At 47.0% G+C, this 25,711-nt stretch overlaps 1 protein-coding gene across 1 annotated transcript in view; it reads right to left on the bottom strand.

Moving 5' to 3' along the window:
* Positions 1 to 654: 654 nt before the first annotated feature.
* The window catches only part of SLC7A5 (solute carrier family 7 member 5), a 37,436-nt gene continuing 12,379 nt past the window's right edge, over positions 655 to 25,711 (bottom strand). The window contains exons 2-10 of the mRNA XM_061343261.1: positions 23,947 to 24,072; positions 11,849 to 11,954; positions 11,070 to 11,114; positions 9,617 to 9,740; positions 8,404 to 8,507; positions 7,550 to 7,646; positions 7,048 to 7,197; positions 5,752 to 5,929; positions 655 to 3,865 (exon numbers count right to left, since the gene is read on the bottom strand). Of these exons, the coding sequence (XP_061199245.1) occupies positions 3,810 to 3,865; positions 5,752 to 5,929; positions 7,048 to 7,197; positions 7,550 to 7,646; positions 8,404 to 8,507; positions 9,617 to 9,740; positions 11,070 to 11,114; positions 11,849 to 11,954; positions 23,947 to 24,072 (986 nt within the window). The 3' untranslated portion in view covers positions 655 to 3,809. The remainder of the gene's footprint in view (positions 3,866 to 5,751; positions 5,930 to 7,047; positions 7,198 to 7,549; positions 7,647 to 8,403; positions 8,508 to 9,616; positions 9,741 to 11,069; positions 11,115 to 11,848; positions 11,955 to 23,946; positions 24,073 to 25,711) is intronic.

Below are 25,711 nucleotides of genomic sequence, written 5' to 3'. Positions count from 1 at the left end.
TAAACACTTCAGAACAAGGTAAGAGCAATAACTGAAAAGGGGGGTTAGTACAAGGACCAAGGGGCTACTAGTGGCACAGCTAGCACTTGCAGAAACACACAGCCATGGCTCCACAGTTGGACTCAATGGTCTTGAAGGTCTTTTCCAACCTCCATGATTTCACTGGTGCAGATGCTCTGGCTGTGTTTGCACAATACTGTCACATGAAATAGACTCACACGGCACCTTGATTAACTGTAGCTACTGTTTAGGAAAGCCAATTCATGGTCACTGTGTCTGTGTATGTACTTTATAGGAAGGGTGTTTCTCCAACTGCTGGGTCACAACAGGCGTGACTGACCATGGCCTCAAAAGAGCACAAGCAAACACAGAAACAACAGAAAATTCCCACATCCGGCACTGGGAATGGTGAGATATTTCCTGTGAAGTCTCTGTTCCTCCTTGCACCTCATTCCACATTTGAGGAAACCAAGCAAGGAGGTCTTTGATGGGATGTACGCTCTCAACACGCATTTGAGCATGGCAAGCCTGAGAGAAGCAGACGCTCCTGGGTGCTGATTTAAGTTACAGGCTGCCACACGAGTAGATCCTGTTAGTTTCACCATTGGAGAAATTACTTTCTTGTGTTTTTAAGTTTTACCCCTTTCCTTGTTATTTCCTTAATCCCCAAGAAAAATAAGCCAGCCTCTTACAGCCATGTCACCATGGTGGGGGGGAGACTATCGGGGTCAATGAATCAGGGATAAAAGAAATCAGGTTTTTGCAGGGTAAACTTTGCAATGTGAACTGTGACTGACCAAATGCAACGTTTTTGTCATTCTGTGCTGATACCTGGCTCAGTTTCTTCCTAAACCTCTATTGCTAGAGAGATGCTGGTGAGATCACCATGAAACATACAGTATCAATGCCAGAGCCAGCAGGTTAGTACAAGAGAAAGATCTTTAGCAGCAAGTGAAAAATCATGAAAATTCATAAAGAGCGAGCAAGCGAGTGAAAGATTTAATTAAGATCAGTTAATTAATAAAAAAATATTTCTCAGTGTGACATCTCCTCTTTAAAACCAGTGTAAAAGGTTCACCAAGAGGCAATCATGTCGTGATGGTCTCCACTGAAACCTCATTTAAAGATGTGTCCAAACCAAGCGATCCCCATGTTTTAGAAAGATTTGGACCCATTTCTGAGCTCTCTATGGACTGGACTCGAGTGCTAATTTACATTGGATTGAGGTGGCTGAGAGTTATAATCTCTTTCCTTTGCATTGCAAGTGGTTCTGCTGGCATGTGTTAGCACTAAGAGCCCCTGTGCTGAACCCAGGCCCTGCCGGGCATTGGCCCCAAGACCAGTACAGCCAAAAAAGCCTGCAGACCAAGTGAAAGGTGACAGACTGAGGTTCTCTCTCCATAAAACAGGTCCAGCATAAGCAGTGATTTCCCATCACCCCCCCTGCCAAAACCTCTCAGCCTTCAGCTGCAAGAGGATCCCAAAAACTGAGTTCAGGTTTTATGGTTCATGACCTTATTTATGCAAACTCCTCTCCACAGGCACTGGATCCAAGATGCTCCAATTCATTGCACATAGGTCCCCTGGACAGCCAGGCGCTGGCCATGAACTTTGGGTTCTTCTGTGCTGTAGATATACCCAAACCAGCTGCAGCTCCCCAGAGGTTAACTGAGCTCCAGGACAGCTCGATGCTAACACATGCAGAGAGGCACAGGGCTGGCTTGGGTATCTCTACATTGTGCTGCCATGGAATAAGCAACCTGACAGCAAAGGTTCTCATTGTCATGATTGTCTCACCTATTCCTCCTGCACTGCCTCAAAGCAAAGACGAATGGTTGGTGAAGCAATAGCAAAGAGCAGCATGCAGACACTTGCTGACATAGCCACAGTCGCTCTCACACATTTGAACAGAAGCTGCAACCTGCTATAACACACAACCCCTTTTTTTTTTTTGCTAAAGAACTTAAAAGAACAAAGCATGAGCTAGTACCATTGGTGTTCTTAATGCCTTGTCATCCCAAATAACTGCCTACTACAAGGAGAATCCATAGAATGCATTAGCTCTTGGAGGATCCTGGTTTCCAAACAGCTCAGTTTACAGAAATATTGAAGAAAAAAGGTAGTTTAACAACCCATTTGCACAAAGCACAAGCACAAAGATCTGTAATAGAGACTGAAGCAGCTCACTTGCAGGGAAAAGATGCTTTTGATTTCCAAGTGACGATCACCTCAAGTGCAGAGGTGTCATGAACAAACTGTTCACAACTGCAGTTTTGAGGTGATGCTTTTGACCAAATAAAGCAACATGCTCCTTAGAGGACAGTTTTGACTACTCAGAAGTAGAGGAATTTTGGGTGCGCTCAGGGGATGGGACTGCACCACCACAACAGCAAAACAAGACTTCACATGCAGAACATGGTTTGTGCTCAGAGACTGCTCCCTGAGCACAAGGGTGTTGGTGGGAGCATCTCATCAAGCCAAACCTGATGATGCCGTTTTGCACAAAGGAGGAGCAGGGCCCCAGTCCCTGCTTCTCAGAGCAAAACAGACCATCTACAGCAGACCAAGATTAAACCCAGGCTCCAGCATCTGGGGACATCTGCCCTTTTCTACACCCCCAGTCCCAGCTGGTCCCATCTCCACTGCATGTTGTAGAAGATACAGAGACACAGGGCACAGCAACAGGCAGTGCACAAGCCAGCCCGAAGGGAACAAGCTAAAGGAATTCCACGCTTAATTTTCTCTTTGCAAATGGTTTATGGGCAAACATGAATCACACCGCGGGCAATGAACAGGGCCATTTGGACAGCATGATGCTGCTCATCCCATGCTGGATGATAGCCTGCCTACAGAGAAACATGGAGTGAGCAAACCAAGGACTGGGCCTTCTGCTAGTGCTATTCCCTTGGTTTATCAGGAGAAATTCCACCCTCGGGCCTGTACCTGCCCCAGTACAACTCACAGGGCCACGGGATGGGCATTGTGGTGAAGAGCATCCCAGAGGGCTGACTCAACAGCAGGGAGATGGCTTGGATCTGAGAGTTCAAAGCCAGACAACGGCAGGGGATCCCCGAGTGCTCTAGTCAGGAATGCAATGAAAATCAGACAAGACCTCCCCACATTGTTTCTCTGACACTAATTCTGCTCTGCCTTGTCTCACTTAAGTCACTGCCAGCGGACAGAATCCAAAGCATCCAGCAGCATGTGTTTTGGTATGACTTTGTGTGTGTTTGTGAGCCAACATCAGCCAACCTTCGCTTCCCAACAACCCCCTGTTGTCCAGGGAAGGCCGGTGGATGGGGCTCAGGACCACCCTGCGGTTCTGTGACAGCCCCAGACCCACGTACAGGCACATTTGTAGGGCTGGCAACACTCAAATTGGGCTCAGGAGCAGATCTGCTCTAGTCTGGGGGATCCCAGATCCAAACCCAAGCCAAGTAAGTCTACACAGAATTGGAATACAGCCCTCCGTATCACACACACACACACACGGATGCTATCAGACTTCCTGCTGCTGGACAGGCAGGACCCCTTTGGAAGCTCCTGGCTGGAATTCCTCCTTCTGGCTCACATTTGTACCAAGAACTTCTCACCACAGGGTTGCCCATCTGCCAGGCTAAAGGGTGGTGATAGAGGGGCTGGTGGAGACAAGGCAGAGCTGGTGGCACGGTGTCAGACACGAAGCAGCTCCGATGGGGTGCTCCAGTGCCTAGGATTCGTTTACGAGGGATCAGAAGCGTTTTCTCCTTGTGTCGTCTTAAGAGTAATGTTGTGCGTTTCCTCAAGCTGAATGTCTCTGCTTTTCCTGCTTACGATTCTTGTGGAACCACTTCCATCAGTTTCTGGCACAGGACTGTTGCGGAGACTATGGGGAAGAGAGCAAAGTACAGGTCACAGATCACACGTAAGGGCCCAACATATATCTTGGTCTTAGTTCATGATACTCTGCCTCAAAAGGGCTCATCCTTTTGCCTCCCCACCATGATTCTGAGCAAGTTTAGTCCAAATACAGTGTAAGACTTGAAAGCAAAGGAGCAGCAGGTTATTATTGACTCATGCCCAGAACTTAAACAGGACATATAAAATATATACATTCATATAAAACGGAACACAGGGAACTTTGCTTCTGCAGTAATGCCCTGAGAGGCTCCAGTACCTCTTGACACCAGATTCTACTTGCATGGTGATATGGTAACTGCATTTGGATGCCGTAATTGCAAGCAGCCAAAACTGAGTCAAGCACAGCAACAGGAATTACCATAGAAAATAGGAACTGATGCTTTTACTTCCTATTTTGAAAACCTTGGCTGTATGTGAACACAGCTTCTTTAACGGCTCGAGTACCAACAACAAAGCCAACTCTGCCTATGAACCCAAGGCAGAGCCCACTGCCTTGCACAGAGCAGGTGGAGAGCAAAGGAAGCATTTCAGGTGCCAGTTTCCACAGGAAAGGTTCTAACCTGAAGTAACTTTATTTTTCCACCCATTAGTTTAGGCAGCTTGTGTCCAAACACACCTGTGCCTTCTGCTGCTTCACCGTGTGTTTGGAGATCACAAGATAGTCCAGCCAGGTAGAGCTAACACTAATACTAAATGCACACAAAGTCCAGCCAGATCAGTTGGAAGTGACCAAACTCTTTGCAATATATGAATATACACATGATGGGAGTTCTTATGTTCCTAACTGGGCATCTGCAGCATTATCACCTGGTGTTCCCAGAATATTTTCTATATTCTCCTAACAGACCTTTGAGTGGGTAGAAAACAATTAATATGGTAATTCACCACTCAGGCACTGCAGAAATGGCTTTTCCAGGAACTGAGCCTAACACTGTGAATAAAACAGTGAGTGTGTGAGAGGGAGAGAGAGACCAGAGGGGGAGAATAATAACAAGCGCTAAGCACTGTTGAAAGGCTTTTTTCTTCTTCATAAAATGCATCCAGCTAAGGCTGGGCATTTCTCCTTGTCTGCTTTTCTAGGTCAGGCTGTTGCATGAGAGCTGGGGGGGCGATGGTGCAGTTCAGTTACTTGAACACATGGAGTGACTGTCTTGATTCAGGTGCTCAGGCAGAGGTTCCATGTGCCAAGCACAGCCCCTCCATCCCTTCAAAACACCCCACGGGGTAGTATCAGCTGCTGGAAAACCTTATATGAAGATACTTTAAACCTTGTAAGAGAAAGCATCCAGGGGATTCTCCCCTCCCTCTGCTCTGCTGCCCCATTTTGATGCCAAATCGAGCTTTGACTGGATCAGAAATGTTAGCACTGGCTAAGAGATGGATTGGGACCAATTATGAAGTTTCAGCAATCAAACTGAGGCCAACTGTGCTCACACTGTGACACTGTTAGTTCTTTTCCCTTCCTACACCACTGGAGAAGGATTCTCTGCTGACAAAAGGTTTGACCCTGTGCTTTGACAGGAGGTAGAAGAAAGGCAGCAATGCGCTCAGCAAATTACGCTCCACTGCGTAACAGCCACCAGTGTGCCAAGATAAAGAATACCCATGGTATTTGGCCCAAACTTTGCAATTATCACAAGGCAGAGTGCGTTTTGGGTGCTTGGTAGATAAGGTAATCATCAGGTTAAAACTTGTTTCCATTAAAGAAGAATTAATCAGAACTAAGACGCTGGAAGTCTCCATTCTGCAAAGGAGAGCCAGTGCTACCAGCTGTAGCATGCTCACCAGGAAGCTGCTATTTCTGGAGCACAAGACAAGGCTGCACCTTTGCTTTTCACTGGTAATACTTACAGATGAGTTGGACAACCCATTCGGGCTTGTTTTGCCACCAGACCCCGAAGAAGTAAACAGGGATCCCACTGAAGATGATCGCAAAGCCAATGGCGCATTCCTTCGGTGTCATCCAGAAGGAAACAGCAATGAGAAACAAGCAGGCCAGGATGAAGAAAACGGGCAGGCAGATATTCACCTGAACAGGGACCCAAAGAACTGGTTAGAAGCTGTATCAGGGGAACAAGGTACGCTTTCCAGTCTAGCTGTACAGCCCAGGGAGGGAAGGAGCTCATGTTCTCCTATGGATGCCTACATGGACAGTGCTCCTGTCTGCCTCAGTGCTCTGAATAAGGGGACCATGGCCTCGAATTGCCATGGGGAAGGTATTGATTTACACAGTGCTCTTCCTCAATCCTGGAGAAAACAGACGTAGGCTAACACCTACCACGTACACTTAAAACCAGCAAAACAAAGCATGCACATGTGGCTTGCCAAGAGCCTTTCTCGGCACCCTTTTTTTTGACCCCAATTCCATACTTGGATGATTCCTTATGAAAAACACTTGTACCAACAGCATCAAATTCAGCAGCAACCACAGCACAGGCAGCACTGCTTCTTCACGGCAGTTCTTAGGTTCTGAGCAGGGCACCCACTGAGAGCAGCATGGCTTTTAGAGTCAAAGCCCAAACCCTAAGGAAACACCCTGCAAGAGTTACTTTGGGAAGGCACTGGTACAGGTCTGTGGGTTTTGCTTCTTTCTGGCTGCCTGTGGCCTGGCAGGGACCTGCTGGGGGACGACTGAGAAACATGCCTTTAAGGAAGGCAGACATGCTTGTGGCTGACACAATCTTGGGCTCGTCCCAGATGGGATACGGCACTGCCAAGCTGGCCAAGGACAAAGAGAACTAAGTTCTCCTCTCTGCAGGCGTGGGTTTGCCTGCTTTATTAAAAAGCTATTTTAATTGAATTCCATGATGTCGCAGAGCGTTTCACTGCGAGCCACAGCATAGGATTTGCCCTGGGGAATATGTCAGTCACTGAGAGCTTCCCACTGGGCTACGCCACCAGAGCACCCCGCATCTCTGACACCCAGAACCTCCTGCTCTCTGATGTCCCCTGGTAGCTCCTTGTCCTCCCGCGCTGATTTGCATCCAGCAGATTCCCATGCAGCAGGTTGCTTACAACACAACATTTCCTCCTCACGCTTGCAATCCCAGGTCTTCTTCCATAGAGGATAACCAACTTGCTAACCTTCCCTGGTGCCAAGAAGGGACTCGGGGAGGAACCACCATGCAGCTACCACGCTGTTCTCACCTTGATGGGCCTTTCTAGCTCTGGTTTCTTGTAACGCAGCCACATCATGCCGATGATGGCCAGAGCCACGCAGAGCCAGTTGAAGAAGCTGAAGAAGTTGATGACTGAGAAAATGTTGTTGGAAAAGGCATAGAGCAGGGTCATGATGCACTGCATCCAGAAAAAAAAAAGCCATTAGCAAAGGGAGCAGGCAAACCCAAGTGTGTTACAGCACTAAACACAGGTGTTTCAGAACTATCTGCCCAGGAAAAAATCGTATTGATTATTTTTCACTTCTTTTAGGTTATTTGCAATTGGTGCCTGCAATGATTTCAAAACAGAAGTGGAGTATGAGGATACGATGAGAGGGAGAAGGTCTATCCTCTCCTGTCGGTGCATGCAGGAATGGCTCTGTCTGGAAGTGGTGCCCAAGTAGCCCCATCCAACCACTCTGATGGGATCCTACCCTAACCCACTCCTCAGTACCACATTGATCCTCATCACCAGAGAGCCAGGTGCTTACCGTAAAGACGAGGGATGGCACAGGAGTGAGGAGCCTGGGGTGAATCATAGACAGGATTGAAGGCAAATGCCCTTCTCGGGATCCCACAAAGAACAGCCTGGGATGGAAAGACAGAGCAGTTATCACCTCTGCAACCTTCAGTCCTGGGCTGGGGTTTCTCTTCATCACAAAACAAGTGGGGACAGCTCAAGCTCAGCCTAGACTGAAAGGCTCAGGCTACATGCAGGTTTTCTACCTTAGCAGTGCTTTGCATAATCAAGACTAGCACCCTTTTGCTAGTAAGGCAAAAGGAGTGAGGCCCTCCAGGATCAGACCACAGCATGGGTGTTCTAAACACAGAGAGTGGAAAGTCCCTGTCTTACGGAAGGCAGGCTGGAGACAGCCAAGGAATGCAGGAAAGGATGTGTTTATATCCTCCTTTCCAAAGAGAGCAATTAAGTGACTTTCCTAAGACAACCTGGGAGATGTGTGTCAGAGCTGGAACCGTCTCAGTCCCCATCCTGACCCGTTCTTTCTTGAGGGATTTTCAGCCCTGAGGTTTCATAGGTTTCTGCTTTTCATTAAAGCCACTTTCTCAGGCAATAGCACTGAGCCCCAAGCATGTGTTTGCTTACGTTCTGATAACGTCAATGGGATTTTGCCTGAGAAACAGAAGACCAAGACCACTCAAAAGTCTTCCTTTAAACTGGATATGGTTTTGAAGTCTTACTTGGTTTTCCCTTCATTCCCCACATGGCCTCCGGACCCTTCAGACTTTGTGCCTGAACACAGCCATTCTTTGGAGGACAATGCCAAGCAAAGAGGGATTGAGCACAGCTTGCAAACAAACCCACAAAATTAAGTAAGAAACCTACCGGGAAGAAGTGAAGAGAGATCCATTAACGGATCCAAAGCAGGATAAGCCAACGAAGACGGGTATGATCCAGGACATGACGCCAAGGTGATAGTTCCCAAAATCCTAAATGAGGGGCAACAAGACAGACATTTCAAACCCAAAATGCCCAGAAGAAATCACAGCTGCCTACAAAGATTTAGTATTTATAGAAATCTGAGCAAGTGACATAGTGTAGTGCCGAAGCTGTTATGGGATTTTCCATATTACTGTTTGCTGCTCCTCCTTCCCTGCAAAGCACATTGTGGAACTGCAAAAAAACATCAGCAATAAGCCCTTCCTTCAGAGTCAGGACACAATATTTATCACAATAGTTATCCAAAGGTTCAAGACCAAAGGGAAGCTGTGACGAGATTCAGACACACAGCTATTGCCAGCTGCTGAGTAAGGACCTGGGATGCATTCCCTTCTAAAGGCATTGACCTGGAGTTGTTTTTTCACATCACAAACTGACCCCATGCTGTTTCCCTGCAGTTTTACACCAACGCTATTAATACACTGATGTCAAGACTTGCAAAGGCAAGCAAGACAACCAGACAGACAGCTAGTGGAATAACTCAGTGCTGAATAGGTGCAGGCTGGAGCAGGGTCTTGCTACTAACCCAAAGGATGGAGCACATCATCAGAACTGCCCAGACCAGCTCATCCCTCATCCTGGGACTGCGAAATTCCCTCTGAAGCACTGAACAATCCTGGTCACGCTCAGTTTGCAAGATCACACTGTGCTGCTTACTTCCAAAGCAGTCAGGATTTCTGACCGCCATGGCATTTTAATTAATACAAGTATTATTTTCCTCTCTTAATTAAAACAAAGAAGATACAGAAAGAGAACAACCTAGTTCAGTATTGAATGCATGACCTTTTCACATAAGTATCATGTGCTGGTAACTGATGAGAAGTCATGGGGCCAGCAGTAACCTTGCATATTGACCAAATCAAGAGCAGTGGTAACTGACTGCCCACCCTTACTATTGTCTGTGATTAACCCCACTTGGTATCACACTGTTCTTCCCTGCTCCTGTCACAGTTGCTCTTTACTCCTGTCAAACGTCAGTTCTTATGTATGCAGCCATGATCAGCCTGGAAGGAACTATGAGATGTATGGAGAGATTGTACATCTGATTTAACCAGCCCTAGAAGACAGATGAGTCACATCAGAAATGCACCTAGCTTACCACAGCCACAGCTTCGGATGTCAGCATCTGCTCTGTTGACAGGGTGGTGAAGTAAGCCAAGTTTGTCAGCACATAAACCAAAGTGACTACAGGTAGTGAGATGATGATAGCCAGAGGCAGGTTTCTAGGAAGAAAACATAGATTGCAATGGGGTGCTGCAGTTCAGAGAAGAGGGTTGTTGATGTCTTCATGCCACAGCCCTCCACTGCTCGCTTGAAGTTTGCTTGAGCCATTCTGCCCTTTGGCTCTTTAGCATGTCCCGTTTCCAAGCCACACACTGCTCCCATAGGAAAGGAGACGATGGCCCACATGGGAACAGACTGAAGCCTGACACATGTAGAGTGAAGGATTATGGCAGAAGGAACTTTATGCACAGAGAGACTCTGACTGTCTGGGCAAGCAGTAGTCCAGGATCACTGCAAAGGCCATTAGTTAAAAATAACCTCCAGTGCCAGTGGCATTAGCGTATTTATTCTCTTCTGGGCAGAGAACCATTCCTGCTAGTGGGTTTCTTGTGGGAGATGGAAAGATCAGAGATTTAGTGGGCAGATTTTAGGCTCTAACTGTGGAGCTCACTGGACTGATGAAACTCAATGAAAACGAGTTCAGACACAGTCTGAGTCTGTCTGTAATGATGAGGTTGTGTTGGTACAAATTTGCCTTTCCAAACAGCCTAACTTCATTTGTGAACGGAAACTGAAAAAGGAAACCCTGCTTGATACCGTGTATAATTGGTCAAGTGGAGCTCAAAGCCACAGGAGGAAAGAGTCAAATACTGTGACTGCATTCAGGAAGAGATTAAAATAATTGCAAAATGTCAAAAAAACACTTTCTATAACTGTGTTTGTGAAGGAAAGCTCATATCAAATCATACGCTTCCCAGCAGGCACTAATCACTGCCAGGGTCAGCCAGGAATGGGTTCTTGCACAAGTGACCCTGAAGCTTGTATTGACAATGCCTCATCGTTACCTTGTCTGTGAGCAGAAGTGATTTATCAGCCATGTCCTGGCTTTGGTGTTGCCCACCCTTACCTCAGCCCCGAAAGGCATGAGCAGTGCAGAAAGCAGCTATTGCTCAAGAGAAGAGGAAGAGCATGTGACAAGCATATGTCCACACAAGTACTCTTGTGGGAGTTTATACAAGACAGCAATAGAGCCATGAGTGTTTCTTCCTTGCCTGTAATTCAGAGAGGTGCCGTGCCAAGGAAGCAGGACTTTCCAACAGCAACGGTAATACAAGCAGTACAGGAAAGCAGTGTAAGCAACAGCTCTTCTCAAAAGGAGATTATTATTCCCCCTTCCCCTGTCCCAGTGAGGAACAATGCCATTAATTTAACTTGTTTTCTACTTCCCCTTCTGGGCTGATCAGCAACCCCTGTTACACAGACAAGGAAAAGGCTTCCTGAGAACAGGCTCTCCCCACAGGGGAAACCAATACAGGACACACACCTACCTGTAGGGATTTATCATCTCTTCTGTAACAAAGTTCAAGTAATTCCTGTAATTTGAAAAGAGCAGTGGTTATTTATGGTTAGCCCATGGAATAAATGAAGCCTTTCATCCTACACTCATCTGCAAGGGAATTTCAAGAGGAGTAGAGAGACTGGCACCTGCAGTAAAAGTTATGAGGCTAATGCCTAGTCCGAGAGCTGCAGCAAAGGACAAGCCCTGGATGGTGATGGTGGATATAACAGACCAGCTTTTGTGCAAGAGGAGGGGTGATTGCAGGTGAAGATCTGGACCCAGGACTGACAGGGCCACACCTCCAAGCAAGAAGGGAGGCTGCAACTGGCCTGTTTTCACAGCAAATTGAGCAGGCTCTTTGTGCTTGCAAGTGCTCAAAGGGACTGATGAAGAAGCCCTTCAGGAGCTTCAGTTTGGTGCTCAAAGTAATCTGCTGGCATTTAGCATATCTCCCTTCCAGCTAACCCCATCCTGCTGCTGTCCCTTAACACACCTAGAAGCTGTACCCAGCATCATGGTGGATCATCACCCATCATCTGCTGCCTCTTCTAAATGCCATGATCATCTCTACTTCTTTGTGCTCTGATGTCCTGGCTGGAAACAGGGTGTGAAGTATGACTACCAACATCAATAGGCAAACCCAAACCACCTGGTTACAAGAAAGATGGGAAGTCCTCCACCACGCTCTTCCTTCAAACATAATCTGAGGACAAAACGAATGGACTACAGCATTTAGCACTGAAAGAAAGATAGAGGGCTGAATCTTACCATCCTCCATAGGCAAAGAGACCACTGTATAGAGCTAGCACGATGTTCCCCACATCTACTTTCGTGCCTTCAAAGGAGTGCTCAGGAGTCAGGTTTGTCACATCACCTGCAGAAAACAAAACCAATGCAGATGGATTGTGACCCTTTGTGGCGTTTGAAACAGAGAAACCTGGAGGCAAAAGCTGCTCTTAGTATTCTTAATTATCATGATGATGCATTTTGGGTTATGCTACAGAGCATGTGCACGTGTTGGACTGATACCTCCAGCTTTACAGTACTTAACTCACCTGGAATCATGCACCAAGTAATCAGCACCAAATACACTTCTCTCAAGCAAATGGCCATTACTCAAAACTTTCTCACACTACAATGTGCCATCACTAAGGTAACCTCTCAGATACCTTCTCTCTGCAAAGAAAACACTCTGGGGACCTTCCTGCTGGAAGATGCTATGCAAACAGATATTGTCACATTGTCCTCTCAACTGAAAGCTGCTTTCGTTTGATAAAAACCCAGGATTTCCTTCACTTCCACCAGCCACCCAATAAAGCAGAAACCCAGGATTTCCTCTAGTCCCACCAGCCACCTGATAAAGCAGAGGGTTAAGGCAATGCCTTTGATTGTGGGAAGTCAGGTTCTGTAGGGATTGAATATCAAAAGTTTCTGTTATGTTATTTACTTTTAAAATAAAAGCCATAAATAGACTTGGTTGTACCTTTGGTTAAGAACTCACTCACACCAAAGGGCTTATTTATTTTGCTTTAAAATGCTCTGCAGTTGTTTTGTTCCCTGCCTTTTGATGTGGAGCCTGGCTGTGGGATGGCAAAGCCACGCTCCCCTCCCTGCATCCAGCGCTCCTCTTGGGAGAGGACAGAAGCAAGGAGCAAGGCAGGACTCAGCAGGGCAGGTTTGCATCCAGGGAGCCCCGTCGAAGCCCATGTGATTCCTCTTAGGGCACAGATCTTTACTAATCACCCCAGCACCTACATCACATGGCAGTCAGCAGGGCCTGGAGCTTAACCCTTCATCTCTTAGCACAAGGTACCTGCGATGTGCTTCTATGGAGTGGAGAGGGATGCCGACAAGCCAGGCATTTCTGGATGTCCTTTCTTCTCATCTCACGCTGTAAACTTGCACTCCCTTATGTCACCAAAGACCTCTTTTGCAGGGGCTGGGTAACAAATGCATTAACCTTTTAACACCTCACACTCATCTTTATAGTGGCGGGAAGAGGGACTTTTTCTGACAGCACTGTTGTTCTGCTGCTGCATCTTTCACTCATGAGGCTTCACAAGGAACTGCTCCACATCAGTGCCAGTGACACAGAACTGCCCTGTGTGCATGGAATAGTCTTTCTTGTCTTTCCCCTTCTCTACATGACCCTCCAGCTTTCTCCCGACCCTCTCCATCCTGGCCATTGCTCCTTTTACCTCCTTTCTCCCTCCTGCTCCGGCTGAATCTTAACCACAGCAAAAAGATATTCCTTAGCACAGCATGCAAAATGCTCTCTGCTCACAAAGTACCCAGGAAACCAGCATCCCCCTGCCTTCTTTCCTGGCTAGTTGCTATCCCATTTGTGAGGGGATGCTCCAGATATGAACTGCAAAGAGCCAGAACCATAGCAGCAGCTCATGCACTGGGCAGTCATGTCCAGGGAGCCCCATGCACTTATGTCTAACAGGTTTGCAAGGCTCTACTTGTCCACATTCCACTGCAGATTACAGCTCTGTACTGGTGTTGCCTTGTTTCTATCTCCAAGCACCTCCTTGCACTAGGAAGCTCTCTTCTGAATGTATCCTGGTTGTATTAAATGCCCCTTCAGCCAGGGAATCTCCTTTGCAAGATGCACCAATCAGTTTTAAAGTGAGGGTAGAAAACATACATCAAAGTGCAATAGGAAAGCCAGGAAATTCAAAGGCACCGATACAATGCTGCAAGTTTAACCTTAATTCCTTGTCTTATCGGTTCAGTCATATAATCTTAATTTAGCATTAATGCCCTGGCCTGGCTGTGAATAAAAAGCCTGATCCGGAGGTGGGTGTGCACAGTATCACATTCTGCCGCATCCCTTGGGCTCAGCTTTCCTGAGTTAATTTTCTGCCCCTCCTAGATAATTACCAGTCTAGTGCTTTCCAGGTCTTTTGTTATGGGAATAAGATACACTTTTTGTTAACAGTGACTGTAATTAGCCACTAGAACTGCACAACGATGGACAAGGAGAGCTCTCTGAGCATTACAAACACCCCTCGAGAAGTCTCTTTAAGGTCTGCCCATGCTCTGTCAATGGCTCCTACTCGGACCACCTCTCTACCATGTCAAGAGGATGCACCTCCGTTTGTTGTCCACAGCTCCACACCATCGTCCATCAGCAGCCTCTTTCTGCCCATCACAGGCAACAGCCCCCAGTCCCAATGTTCCTTTTTCTGAGGCATCTGCAGGTTTCACTCTGTGCCCTCTAAAACCAAACCTCACACAGAAACCATACACCAGTGCTGCTGAGGAAGGGCTGAGCTGCTGCCCTCAGCCCGCTGGCCAGGATGAGAGGAGACCACCAGTAGTCCCCAGCCCCAAACCATATAGCCTGGATTCAGGATGTGCCATCCGCTTCGGAACCATGAGCCTCCAGGCAAGGATGGGTCCAAGCCCAATCTGGTGTCCTGCTGGGGCTGTACAGACACTTTGGCTGTGTGTCAGGACTGCCTGCCCTCCAGGGTACATGGACAAAGAGGGAAAGGCAGCAAAGGGAGCAGCACTGATGCAAAGAACAAAGCCTTGGCATTTCATTATGCTGCAGGTGAGGGTGATGGATGGGTGGGACATAAGTAATTACTCACACACCTTTTCCTTGCACCCGCTGCAGCATGCACCTAACTCATCCCTTTGAAGCATCAGCACCAAAATGCAGCTACTGGCAAAGGAGTGGCAAGTTAGGTCAGTGAGGAGGCAGCCAGGAGAGACTAGGAAGGAAGGAAAGGGCTTTTTGTTCCTCCTCAGCACCTGAGGAGCTAACACCTCACTGTGACACCTCATCTATTGAGCTGTACCTCTCCATCGCTTGCAGTGAGCTGCTGAACTTCACATCCCTATGCAACCTGCCAGAACACACTGAAATAACCAGAGGAGCCAAGGTCTATCTCTTCCCACTGCAAGGGGACAAGCTCATGTTGTTAAGTGTCCACAGTCCCACAGGTGCACTGGAGGATGTGAAAGTGCCCAGGAAGCACCACGTGCCCCTCTTGTTCTTACACTTATCCACAGACACTCTACTGCTCCCAGCTGGATGCTGGGAATAGAAACACAGAATAGTCTGAGTTGGAAGGGAACTCCAAAGCTCATCTAATCCAACCCACCTGCAATGAGCAGGGACATCTTCAACTTGATGGGCACAGGTTGCCCAGAACCACATCCAGCCTGGCCTTGAATGTTCCCAGGGATGCTGCACCTGGGCAACCCATGCCAGTGTCTTACCAACCTCATTGATGTCCAGCCTGAATCCCTTTTAGTTTAAAACCATCATCTCTCACCCTACCGTAAGAGGCCCTGCTACGAAGTCTCTCCCCATCTTTCTTATGCTGGGTGGATGGTCCAGCGTGGTCATTCTGACCTCCTTCCTCTAACACAAATTCTCACTAGCACCTGCTGTTCAAACTGGAGGTGTGAACCTCAGTTCTGGACACTGCATCTCTCGAGCCTCCAGCCTTAAACTGCTGACTTTGGATCAAATCAAGGGTTACAAATGCACAGGTGAGGCTGCCAAGCACAGCCCAACTGCTCCCATGGAGAGAGGGGTCTCTATGTGAGAGCATCCCCAAACCATGCTATGTGCACCCTCCGGATCCTTCATCCTCCCCAGCCCATGCAGACACAGCCACTCTCAAGGCAATGCCCTGCCCATGCCCGGCACCCCGGAGATCTGGAACCTGGTTTGAACTGGCTGTTCAGCCGCACTCTGCTCTACAATTAACCAAATTAAGGTAACAAGCTCTGACATAAACCCCATTTGCTGATCTTGCCAGCTGCCAAGACTCGGGTAATTGCGCCGGCAAGCGATGGGTCACCTGGGGCCTTTCGGCAGGAGGGACCTATTTCAGGTCCATGCGCTGCATGTTCAGACCCCTTCTTTGAAAAACATCCATTTGCTCCCCGGTCATGTCCGTTCCGGTTCTAACAGCACAGCAATCTTCTCTTGCAGAAGGCGTCTGATGATAATTAAGTACTTCTGACTTGCCTAAACAGCGAGCAGAGGGAACGAAGCCATGCAGACAGCTCAGCAAGAGAAGGGGGGGGCCCGCAGCACGTCTCACTCACGGAGGAGACGGAGCCAGGGAGAAATGTGCTGTACATACAAAACCCCCCAGAGGAGGAGATGCACTCAGCTGTTGAGCCATTTCCCAAGAACAGCAGCAAGAGTTCAATCGTCTGAGTCAGAAAAACAAGAGGGCAAGAAGCAAACAGGGGTCAGGGTTCGGAGAGCATCTCTTGGGCAGCTTGGAGCAACCCATGAAACACACGCTCAGAAGCCACATAAGCGGTTTGCTCCTCTCTGCTGCCACTGTGCAGACAGCTTTGCATTAAGCAGTTTTGAGCAGCAGCTGTTAAACTTGGGTCCCGTAGCAGATGGGTTTATGGGTTTGAGAGACCCCATGGGAACCATGGAGGAGCAGGGAGGGCATGCAAGGAGGAGGCAGAGCTCTTGGGTTACATCCCGATTCTCACCAGCTGCAGACAGGCGATGACACTTCCCCTTATTTCAACTACTTCCTTCTGTTTTATACAGAAGTTCCTTTCCTCCCAATACTGGGAAGCTCTGTCAATACTGTTTACAAAGAGCTAACATTTCTCTTTTAGGGTGGAACCAAGGGTCTGGGCTCACAAACTCACTCCACCCCACACAAGACTCAAGCTTTACAGCTCCTCCTTTTGCAATGGTCCACCAAGACACAATTCGGGCCAGACAGCATTTTGCTGCCCTTTCCACCTCCTCTGCACCCTGCTGATAGCACCAAAACACCTTCCCCCCCCCCCCCCAAGCAACCACCTCTTGATTTTCACAACCTCTGATAGCATAATATTTGCTGATGAGAAATAAAGAAGCAGACCTGGAAACATCATGTCTGGGAGCCAGAAAGCAGAGACCCTGGATGAACAGGGTCCCTTTGATCCTTAGCACAGCATGCAAAGATGTTCCACCCAATAGGTTTCCAGCCACTTCCATAGCTTCTTTCTTCTTTTCATAGCTGCACAACAAGTTCCATTCACGTCCACAGAAGCTTGTGATTGAGAATGACAAACAAGCCAACTGACAAGGCTCTAGGGGGGATAACGGAGCCAACCAGCTTGACATGCAAAAGAACATTTGGGGAGGGCAGATCCTCCTACCTGTCAGCCACACTCCAAAGGACATGAATTTCAGCCCTGCATTAGAAGGCTGTGGAAAAGGGTAAGTTTATAAAGCAAGCAAAAGCACGTGTGTACACACACACACACACACACACACACACACACAGAGCTATGGACTGCACTGACACACATCAGGCATGAGCGACTGCAACCAAATAGAGAGTGGACTTGGCAGAGCTGGGTTAACAGTTAAACTTGACGATCTTAAAGGTGTTTTCCAGCCTGAACTATTCTACATCAGAGAGACAGGATCCAAACAGAGATGCAGAGCAGTAAATACCAAAGCCTTAGCAGCTCTCTAGTTAGGTATGTCTGCATTGCTCAGTTAGCCACACTTGGAAAAATAAGAAGCCAACAGAGTTTCTCATGTCAGCTGCCTTAAAACCACAGAGCCCACAACAGTGGTGAACAGCGTTCCCTATGGCATACTCGAGGTGCATTCCACAGCCTCCAGTGCAATGCACCTACCTTGACCCAGCTTCGCATTTGGCAGCTCACTCACAATACTGAAAATGAGGAGGATGCTACAATCCACAACTCCTTGGATAAAGCTTTTCAGATGTGAAGGCACATTTCCACCCCAGCCACGAGCCTCCATCCTCAGTGTTAGACACACAGCTCTCATCACCCTTAAAGGTCTGCATACAGAGCCATTGCAACTCACAGTGACCATAACAAGAAACACAGGGTCACCAACCAACTGCTTCTGGATGTTGTTGTTATTAAATACATTCTATTTACTTCTGCACAGGCAACTCTGCACTTGTAAAATGCAAGAGGCTCAGGAGGCTGAACTCTATCCTGGAATCTGTAATTGCCAAAAGCTTTCTGGGCAGAGAGGGCAAGAAAAAAGTTGTCTCAGCAGAAATGAACCACTGCTGACTCCAAACCAGAGCAGGCAAGCTGCATAGCACACTAATCTGCCATGCCCACCTGGCCTCAGCATCTGCATCCACCTTTGGCTGGAACAGAAATCAAAGATTAGAGAGTGAGAGGCCCATAAAACATAATTGTGTGGTATCAGCCCTCCAGCATTAAGATGCCTGATTAATCTCCAGCATGTGGTTGATGTGATTTAGAGGTGCAGGATGCTGGCAGCTTTCCCAGCTTTTTTATGCTCTCCTTTGGTACAGTCTTCCACTCTCCATGTGCTCCCTGAAGAAGAGGGTAAGTGAAGCACAATAACGTTCCTTTGCAGCTTACTGCTGGAAAAACACTTTATAGTGGCATTTCTGAATGCCAGCGTAACAAGAAACAGCATGGGCAGCCGGAGGGCACGCTTTCCTTGCAATCCTTTGTGCACAAGCTTCAGCCCCAACTTGCAGGGACGCACTCAAAAGCTTGAGGGCCATTTACTACCCATAGGTTTTGTCTCCGGTCTGCCAAAGGGGATTTACAGTGCGAGTTAGTCATGGGCTATGGCTGGGTGAACACCCTTCTGGTTTGGCTTTGGGCTCCAAACTCTTCTCAGACACCTACGGTTCCACCTCCAGTCGATTCTTGTGCCCCATGTTGCATTCTAGAGCTAGTCCCCTGGGTGAGCTGGTTCCCCCAAGCACAGACACCGCTGCAATGCGTACTCAGCTGCATAAACCCACACAGGGTGTGCAATGGCACTGCTGTACCTACCTTAGCAAAACAGCAGATCACAGACATGGCAGGAAATAAAAGAAGCCCCAAATCAACTGAAAGCAAACCGCTGAACATCGACCTGTTGATCAGGTTCCCTCTCGGGTGAGATTAGACCAGGTCAAAAGGAAAACTTGTGGCAGATTTCTTCAGCTACGCCAAGTGCTCATTCATCTCGGGATGGCCAAGCAGGATTAAATGTAAGTAGGAGACAATTCAGACAATGACCACTCTTGTTTTCTCTCGGTATCTGTGTGCCATTGTGCTTTCAGACCTGAGGGAGCCTGAGATTTGTGAAATCAAGCTTTCCTGCTGTGTCAGCAGGACCCCTCCATGGCAGCCCTGCCCTCCCCACACTCACAGCTCTATCCTGCCTTTGCTGCTTGCAGAGCTCATCCGCTCAGCCCCTGTGTCTTGCTTCAGATCTGGCCCAAGGGGGTTTTTTGGGGCATCCAACTGGCAGCAGAGATGAAAATCTGGGAGGAAAGGAAGAGCAAGTGAACTCCCCCTCCCTCAGGTCTTGCTTAACCACAGGATTTTTCACCAAAAAGAGAGGCAGAAAAATTGTACAGGAAACAAGCAAAACAACCCAAAGCCTCACAGAGAGAGTCCAAACGGGTGTTTTCTAGCAGACAGCACAGATGCAATAAACTGAAGCAGCACCCAGATGTGCACAGAGCCCCATAGTGGAGATGCTGCCTGGAGAACTTAAATGCTGTTTTTAGCAGGGTTCACAGACATGCCAAGCACATGTCAATGACTAAAGGTCTGAATCCTCATTTTGGTACTCTCAGAAACCCTCCCGTGTAGAGGTCATAATTTCCCAGCCATAAGTACACCTCTAAATACCCTCTTACAAAGAGCAAACGATGCTGGGATGGGGGTGTCAGGGCTGGCTGACATCGTACCCATCTACTGAAGACAAATGAAACAAAACCATGATTAAACCAAAACCCCCTTGCCTTGCCTAAGCTCTCCATGGTAAACAATTGGAGTTAAAACTGCTTAGTGTGTCCTTAGTTCACTCCATACTCATTCAGCAGATGCTGGTCCCTGAGAAGCCCAATTAAGGGACTTAAGAGAGAATAATGCCGCTGCCACCAAACAGGCACTCGAGGTGCCACAGATGAGAAATTTAAGATCAGAAACTGGGCGTTAAGAGGGAAAAGGGACAATAAGTTCCATAAAAATAATTCAATAAAACAAGTGTTAAATCCTATTTCCCCAAGTCCCAAACGCCCAATTCTTATTAACTTTTTAAGGAGAGCTGCTGGTCAGGAATCACAGCACTGCAGCACTCCCCAGACACAGAGCAGCCAGGAACAGCACCTCCCTGCTTATACTGCCCAAGGGCACATAAACATTTAAGAAACCCTAGGACAGCAACCACAGAATAGAACACAGCTGAAACACATCTGTGATATGGATTTTCTTAGATTTTTTTGACATCAAACCTTTCCTGAACCCCCTCACATGTAAAATGCATGAGCGTGTCCTTAAAGATTAGCACCTTTTTCAGCCACTTCACACCTAGGTTAGTTTTTAAGACATTGCAAGGTGCAGGGTGATGGGGTATGAAAAGCACAGCTGCAGATCTAATCACAGACCTCTTCTATCACACCCAGCACAGAAAACATCCCTTAAACCTGCACAGTCACTATCCAAGCCACTCTGATCCCAGTCATCCCACTCACTAGGTCAAGAACATGGCCAAAAAATACCCAGAGGTGACAGCAATTTGAACCAAAATTAGACCAAATTAGAATTATAACCAATTCAAATTAGAATTATAACCAAGTAGAACCAAAAATAAGCTTAGTTTTTACAACACTGGAGCAAAGTAATCCTGATCCTGGCTATGCTGTAAGTTATTTATTCTATTTAAGTGCTACAGCCTGTGAGCTGTACAATTGAGTGTCCATCTATAAGGTTTTACACACCGATAAACCAAGCCCAGACACAACTTTTAAAGCAACACAACTCTAGCCCCACAACAGCTTTTAAAAGTGTTTTCATTGGTAAAATAATTGCATCAGCTATACTGAGTCAACTTTCAAACAGTTGAAACGCTGTCTAAGTAAGAAACCAACTTCATCCCTCCTTTTGAAGTAGCACGAAAGGAGTGATGTAAAACAGCTGTCCACAGAAAGATCACAAGGACACCCTATTTTCTGTGTGGTCATATTGCCACATATTTCTTTGTCTTGAGATGTTACTGCTTTTCTGAAAATAATGAAAATATTCAGTGAAAGCATAAAAAGGGGAAGAAAAAAAGCCAGAAGCTGAAGGCAGGAGGTCAGTACAGAGGAGGTCATACTCTGTGAAGTCTCAAAAGCTTCCACATCTGAGCAAGAAACTTGGTGTTGCTCCTCTCTTTATGGAGACTGCAAACATAAACCAGCAACGGGACAGTAATCAGCAGAGCCAGTTAATCAGTGCTGCTCAGGCACTATCTGGAGCCTCACAGGAACACACAACCCCATCACCACTGAAACTGCAGTCCCAGACAATAAACTTGGATGGTATTTCATACCACTGATAGCTGCTGGCTTGCAATGAATGGTGGTAAGAGCCTTCTGTGGTACAACAGAAAACAAGGGCACACAGAGGAGTGGCAAAGGCATGGAACTTTGTATGGACTCACCCATCTCCTCAGAGGTTAAACAGGCTTTTAAAAGCAAGTTACCCATCTAAAAACATCAGTACTTTAACAGACTTATAGGAGTTCACCTGGAGAAGATGCAGCAACTCTGTACTGTGATACTACTGCACAGCACAGCTTCAGAGAGCATGGATACAGTGCTGTCCAGATGCTCCAGATTTATTCCCTGCTCCAGGGCAGGTTTGACTCACTTAAAACACTTCCCAAGAGACAGTTATTAACCTGCTCTTGTGAATCTCCAGTGAGACAGCCTCTCTGCACCATCCACCTGAGCCCTGAATTACAGTTAGAAGTGTTTTTTCTAATAACTAATCTAAATTTCCCTTGTCTCACAGCTTGCACCCATCATTTCTTGTCTCAACACAGATGGAGAACAGTGCAGCGCTCTCCCATTTTCAGTATGTTTTAATGAATGCTAGTGTGCTTTCCTTGAAGATAAAAAGACAGTCTCTTGATGTATTCCTGCTACATAAGCTTTGAGTTACTTGGCATGATTTAAACAAAAATTGAGAAAGTTGCAAAATGTAGGTGGAAACTAAAGAAGGGTGTATGGAAGGAGCTTGCATGTTCTTAAGAACTTACCAGAGAGCTTGCAACTGCCATAAGGAGATTAATAAAATCCATGTTAGACCACCAGCAGCTAGTGTGTTGTAAAATAGGAACTCAGACACCTAGTAGCATGCCACCTAGGACATATGTGTAAACATGGGCTTTGAGAGGAGCGTCCTCTGTAGATCCCAAGGTTCCCACTCTGATCCAGTTTGCTTTGTACTGTGTGTTGTATGCATAGACAGGAAGAAGACGTCTTTACCTTCAGATGTTACCATTTAACTACTGCTTTTGATCCTATTACCCTTCACTCTGTTTGAAGTGGCCGGGTGGTTTAACAGGAAACTAAATGTCGCATGAAATTACCTGTACTTATAGATGGGCACATTTGTACCTCTCCACACCTACAAAAACCTGATGCTGTAACAGGCTTCATAGGAGGTAAAAACCTTCTGAGATAGAAGAGTGTAGGATGGGTATTTTTGAACACAAAGATAGAAATCTCTGACTGGTTACAGATATAAGTCAGTGGAAATATTGTGTATTTTACACCTGGGCAGAAAGTGATTCACCCTCCACGAAAAGGCAAAAGAACAGTACAGAGGGAGGGATGGTGATTCTGAAGGTGCAAATTAAGGTTATAATCTGCAAACAAAAAGTAACTGTAAAAATACTTATGGGAAGAAGTTAAAGAACTAACAGAGATTTATATTTATTTATTATTTTCCTTCTAAGAGGGAAAGAAAAAGTTCAGCAAGGCAGCCTGGGGAGCTGCAAAGAGGAAGGAGGTATATTTTGTGATAAGGCTCAAACAATGTTCCTGTTGAGCATGGGCACTGAGCTGAAGGAAAATAAAACCTCTGAGAAAGCAAGAAATTCTGCAAAGACAGCACTAGCTCCCATAGCTGAGACAGGAATGAAAAAGACCCACATGCACACACAAACATACACACACACACTTGCCAGTACAGAGAGATAGGACTATCTGCATGCTTTTATGCACGTTTAACAATTAGGGCCTGCAGTGCTCCCCCAGAAGAGTTTATTTTCACAAAACTTGTACAAAAAAAGCACACAGTTAAATGCTTATTTGTGAGGATTAGTTAATCAGATGGGTTTGGAATAAAATATTTCCCTGGGTTTGAGAGAAAATTTTAAGTGTGCATGAAGAAAACAAGCACCAGAAAATTTGCTTTATCTCACCACTTTTATCTTCTTTTTCAGATGCTAGTTGACAGACGTGTGTGCTGGTGGCAGCTGAGGGCCCTAATATCACTGTTTATCATGCAGTTTCTGCAGCCTTGCCTGACCCAGGCATCCCTGTGTAACCCTATGGACTCAACCGAGTTATTCCATACATGAGCAAGAGAAACATGCAGGGATATTTTGTGAAAAGAATTAAAACTACTGGGGGTTGGTTTGCACATGCAGATAATTTTCTACTCGGAAATGGCCCCAACCAGGCACTGGTTACAGATAGGATTTCCAAGAGCAAGTAACACCACCATTTTCATTCCCTGTAGACTCGGCAGCTCTGGTATCCCAAAGGCAGAGGCCACACAGTGACTGCAGTAAGTGGAAAGGACCTTGGGTCGTATGTGCTGGGTGCCTGTACCAAGCATAATTTCAGCAAGGTAAATATGAAATTTCACAAATAAAGTGTATGAAAGCACTCAGCCCTTTGCAAAGCACGAGCTGGAAATATCACCCAAGCATGAAAGAGGACAAAAGACATTTGTAAAGCACGTCTGCCAGCTCTGAAATGCTTGGGTTAGGACTCTGGGGATTTATCCTTAATTCCCAGATTCTGCTTTAACTGCATACCACCTTCATAAGAAAAAGGGAACCACATACTTACCCTTTGCAAGCTGCACGAAGCCAAGAATGATGATGAGAGCCAGCGCCAGCAGCTTTGCCGCAGCAAAGGCATCCTGAACACGAGTGGCAGCTTTCACGCTGTAACAGTTCACTGCTGTGAGGAGCACTGAGGGAAGCAGGCAAGAAAAGACAGGTCAGTTTTCAGTGAAACACTTAAATCATCATAGAAAACCAGGCTGGAAAGGACTTCAAGGATCAAACCTTTCTACACAAAACTAGATCTAGCCTAGACTACATCCAGTACCATGTCCAGCTGAATCTTTGAAATGCCCAAAACTGATAAGTCCACCACTTCCCTGGACATTTACTTTTTGCTAAAGCTCAAGCAAACACAAAAAGTCTCTTCCTGAAATAGAAACTTTTAAAGGCAAGGTTCTGCAGCCACACACTTCCCTATTCTGTCTCCTGTTTTCACAGCAGCTGGTCTGAATAGTATCCTTGGGACAAGGAGCTGCCCTGCTGCATTTGGAAGTACACTTCTGAGGGCATGTAAATACAAGTACTTGCTGCAACCATTATCATTGGCTGCAGTCCCTGTTAAGTAGATCCAATTTAATGCTGCTATTGTGTGGAAACACCATAAAGTGTCAGGACAAGCTTCCAGAACTGGTATATAGTTATTTGTGTAACAATAGCAACTAAAGAGCTATTGAAGGTGTAAACATAAAGGAGGAGATGTCCCTGGCCTGACCCATTCTGCAAGCTGTGGGACATGGGTCAGTGGCACAGACTGAAAGAGAAGCCGGATCTAAAGGCAACCCTCATCCTTTGGTTGACTTGCTGGACCAGTGGGGACCAGGATGGCTGCGCAGGATTCCAGGGCTGCACACCACAGCGATGGAAGAGAGGGCTGCACAGAGCAGAACAGTGCTACGGTTCACATCTGCTCCGACTGCTCTTCTACACCATCATGCTGCCTTCCCACGCATTGCCAAGCAGCTCCTGCTACCCACACATTGCTCTGTGGTTAATGCACCAAATGAAGCCTAATTTCCTACCTTTTTTGGCCTTGTTCCCCCATCACCCTCCTCTGTATCACCCCCTCCTGCCACTATTCAGTGTGACAGTCCTACCAGGACAGCACGAACTAGGGCTTGTCTAAAGCCATGAAGCTGCTGACTGGCCAAGTTTCACCTGCTTCAGAGAAAACAGTGGCTAAAACCCTTAATGCTCTTCCAAATCACTTACTATTTTCATGCCCTGCTCTCTCCCTGCTTCCCAGAGACTGTTGCTTGTTATAGAGACGAGCAAATGTCACAGTGAGAATGACAGTGCCCCACATGCTGGATGCCTTCCCCTCCTCTCCGTCTCCCTTGCACCCCTCGGTGCCTCCATGCCAGCTTGCACAGCCCCTGGAGCTGCTCGGGAAGGAGCTGATCTCAACCCTTCTTCTGGAGCTGGAGGCTTTTCCCTGTGGGATCGTCTCCAAGCTGGCCTCTGCCCTTGTGCAAAGGCTGCTTCCCACATCCTGCAGAGTATTTTCACAAGACCCCGCTGCCTCAATGAGAGCCAAACAGCTGCTCCCCAAAATACTCAGTTTGGATGCAGATCATCCTCTCCTGAGGCTACGGGCTACATATGCACTCACTTCAAAGCCCAGAGAATGTGATGTAGATATCTCAGCCCTAATAGAACTCCCAGAGATATGACTGGGCTCAGCAGCACCTTTGTCAGGTCACCACTCTCCTTCTCCAGGGGATTGCTGGTGGACACTCTGGTATGCTCCTATGGAGCTGAGGTGCACA

This window comes from Neopsephotus bourkii, unplaced genomic scaffold (assembly GCF_033783945.1).
Source record: "Neopsephotus bourkii isolate Nb327-2 ecotype Australia unplaced genomic scaffold, CSIRO-AGI_Nbou_v1 NB_1824, whole genome shotgun sequence".
Classification (NCBI taxonomy): domain Eukaryota; kingdom Metazoa; phylum Chordata; class Aves; order Psittaciformes; family Psittacidae; genus Neopsephotus; species Neopsephotus bourkii.
This window is presented reverse-complemented; position numbering and strand designations above follow the sequence as displayed.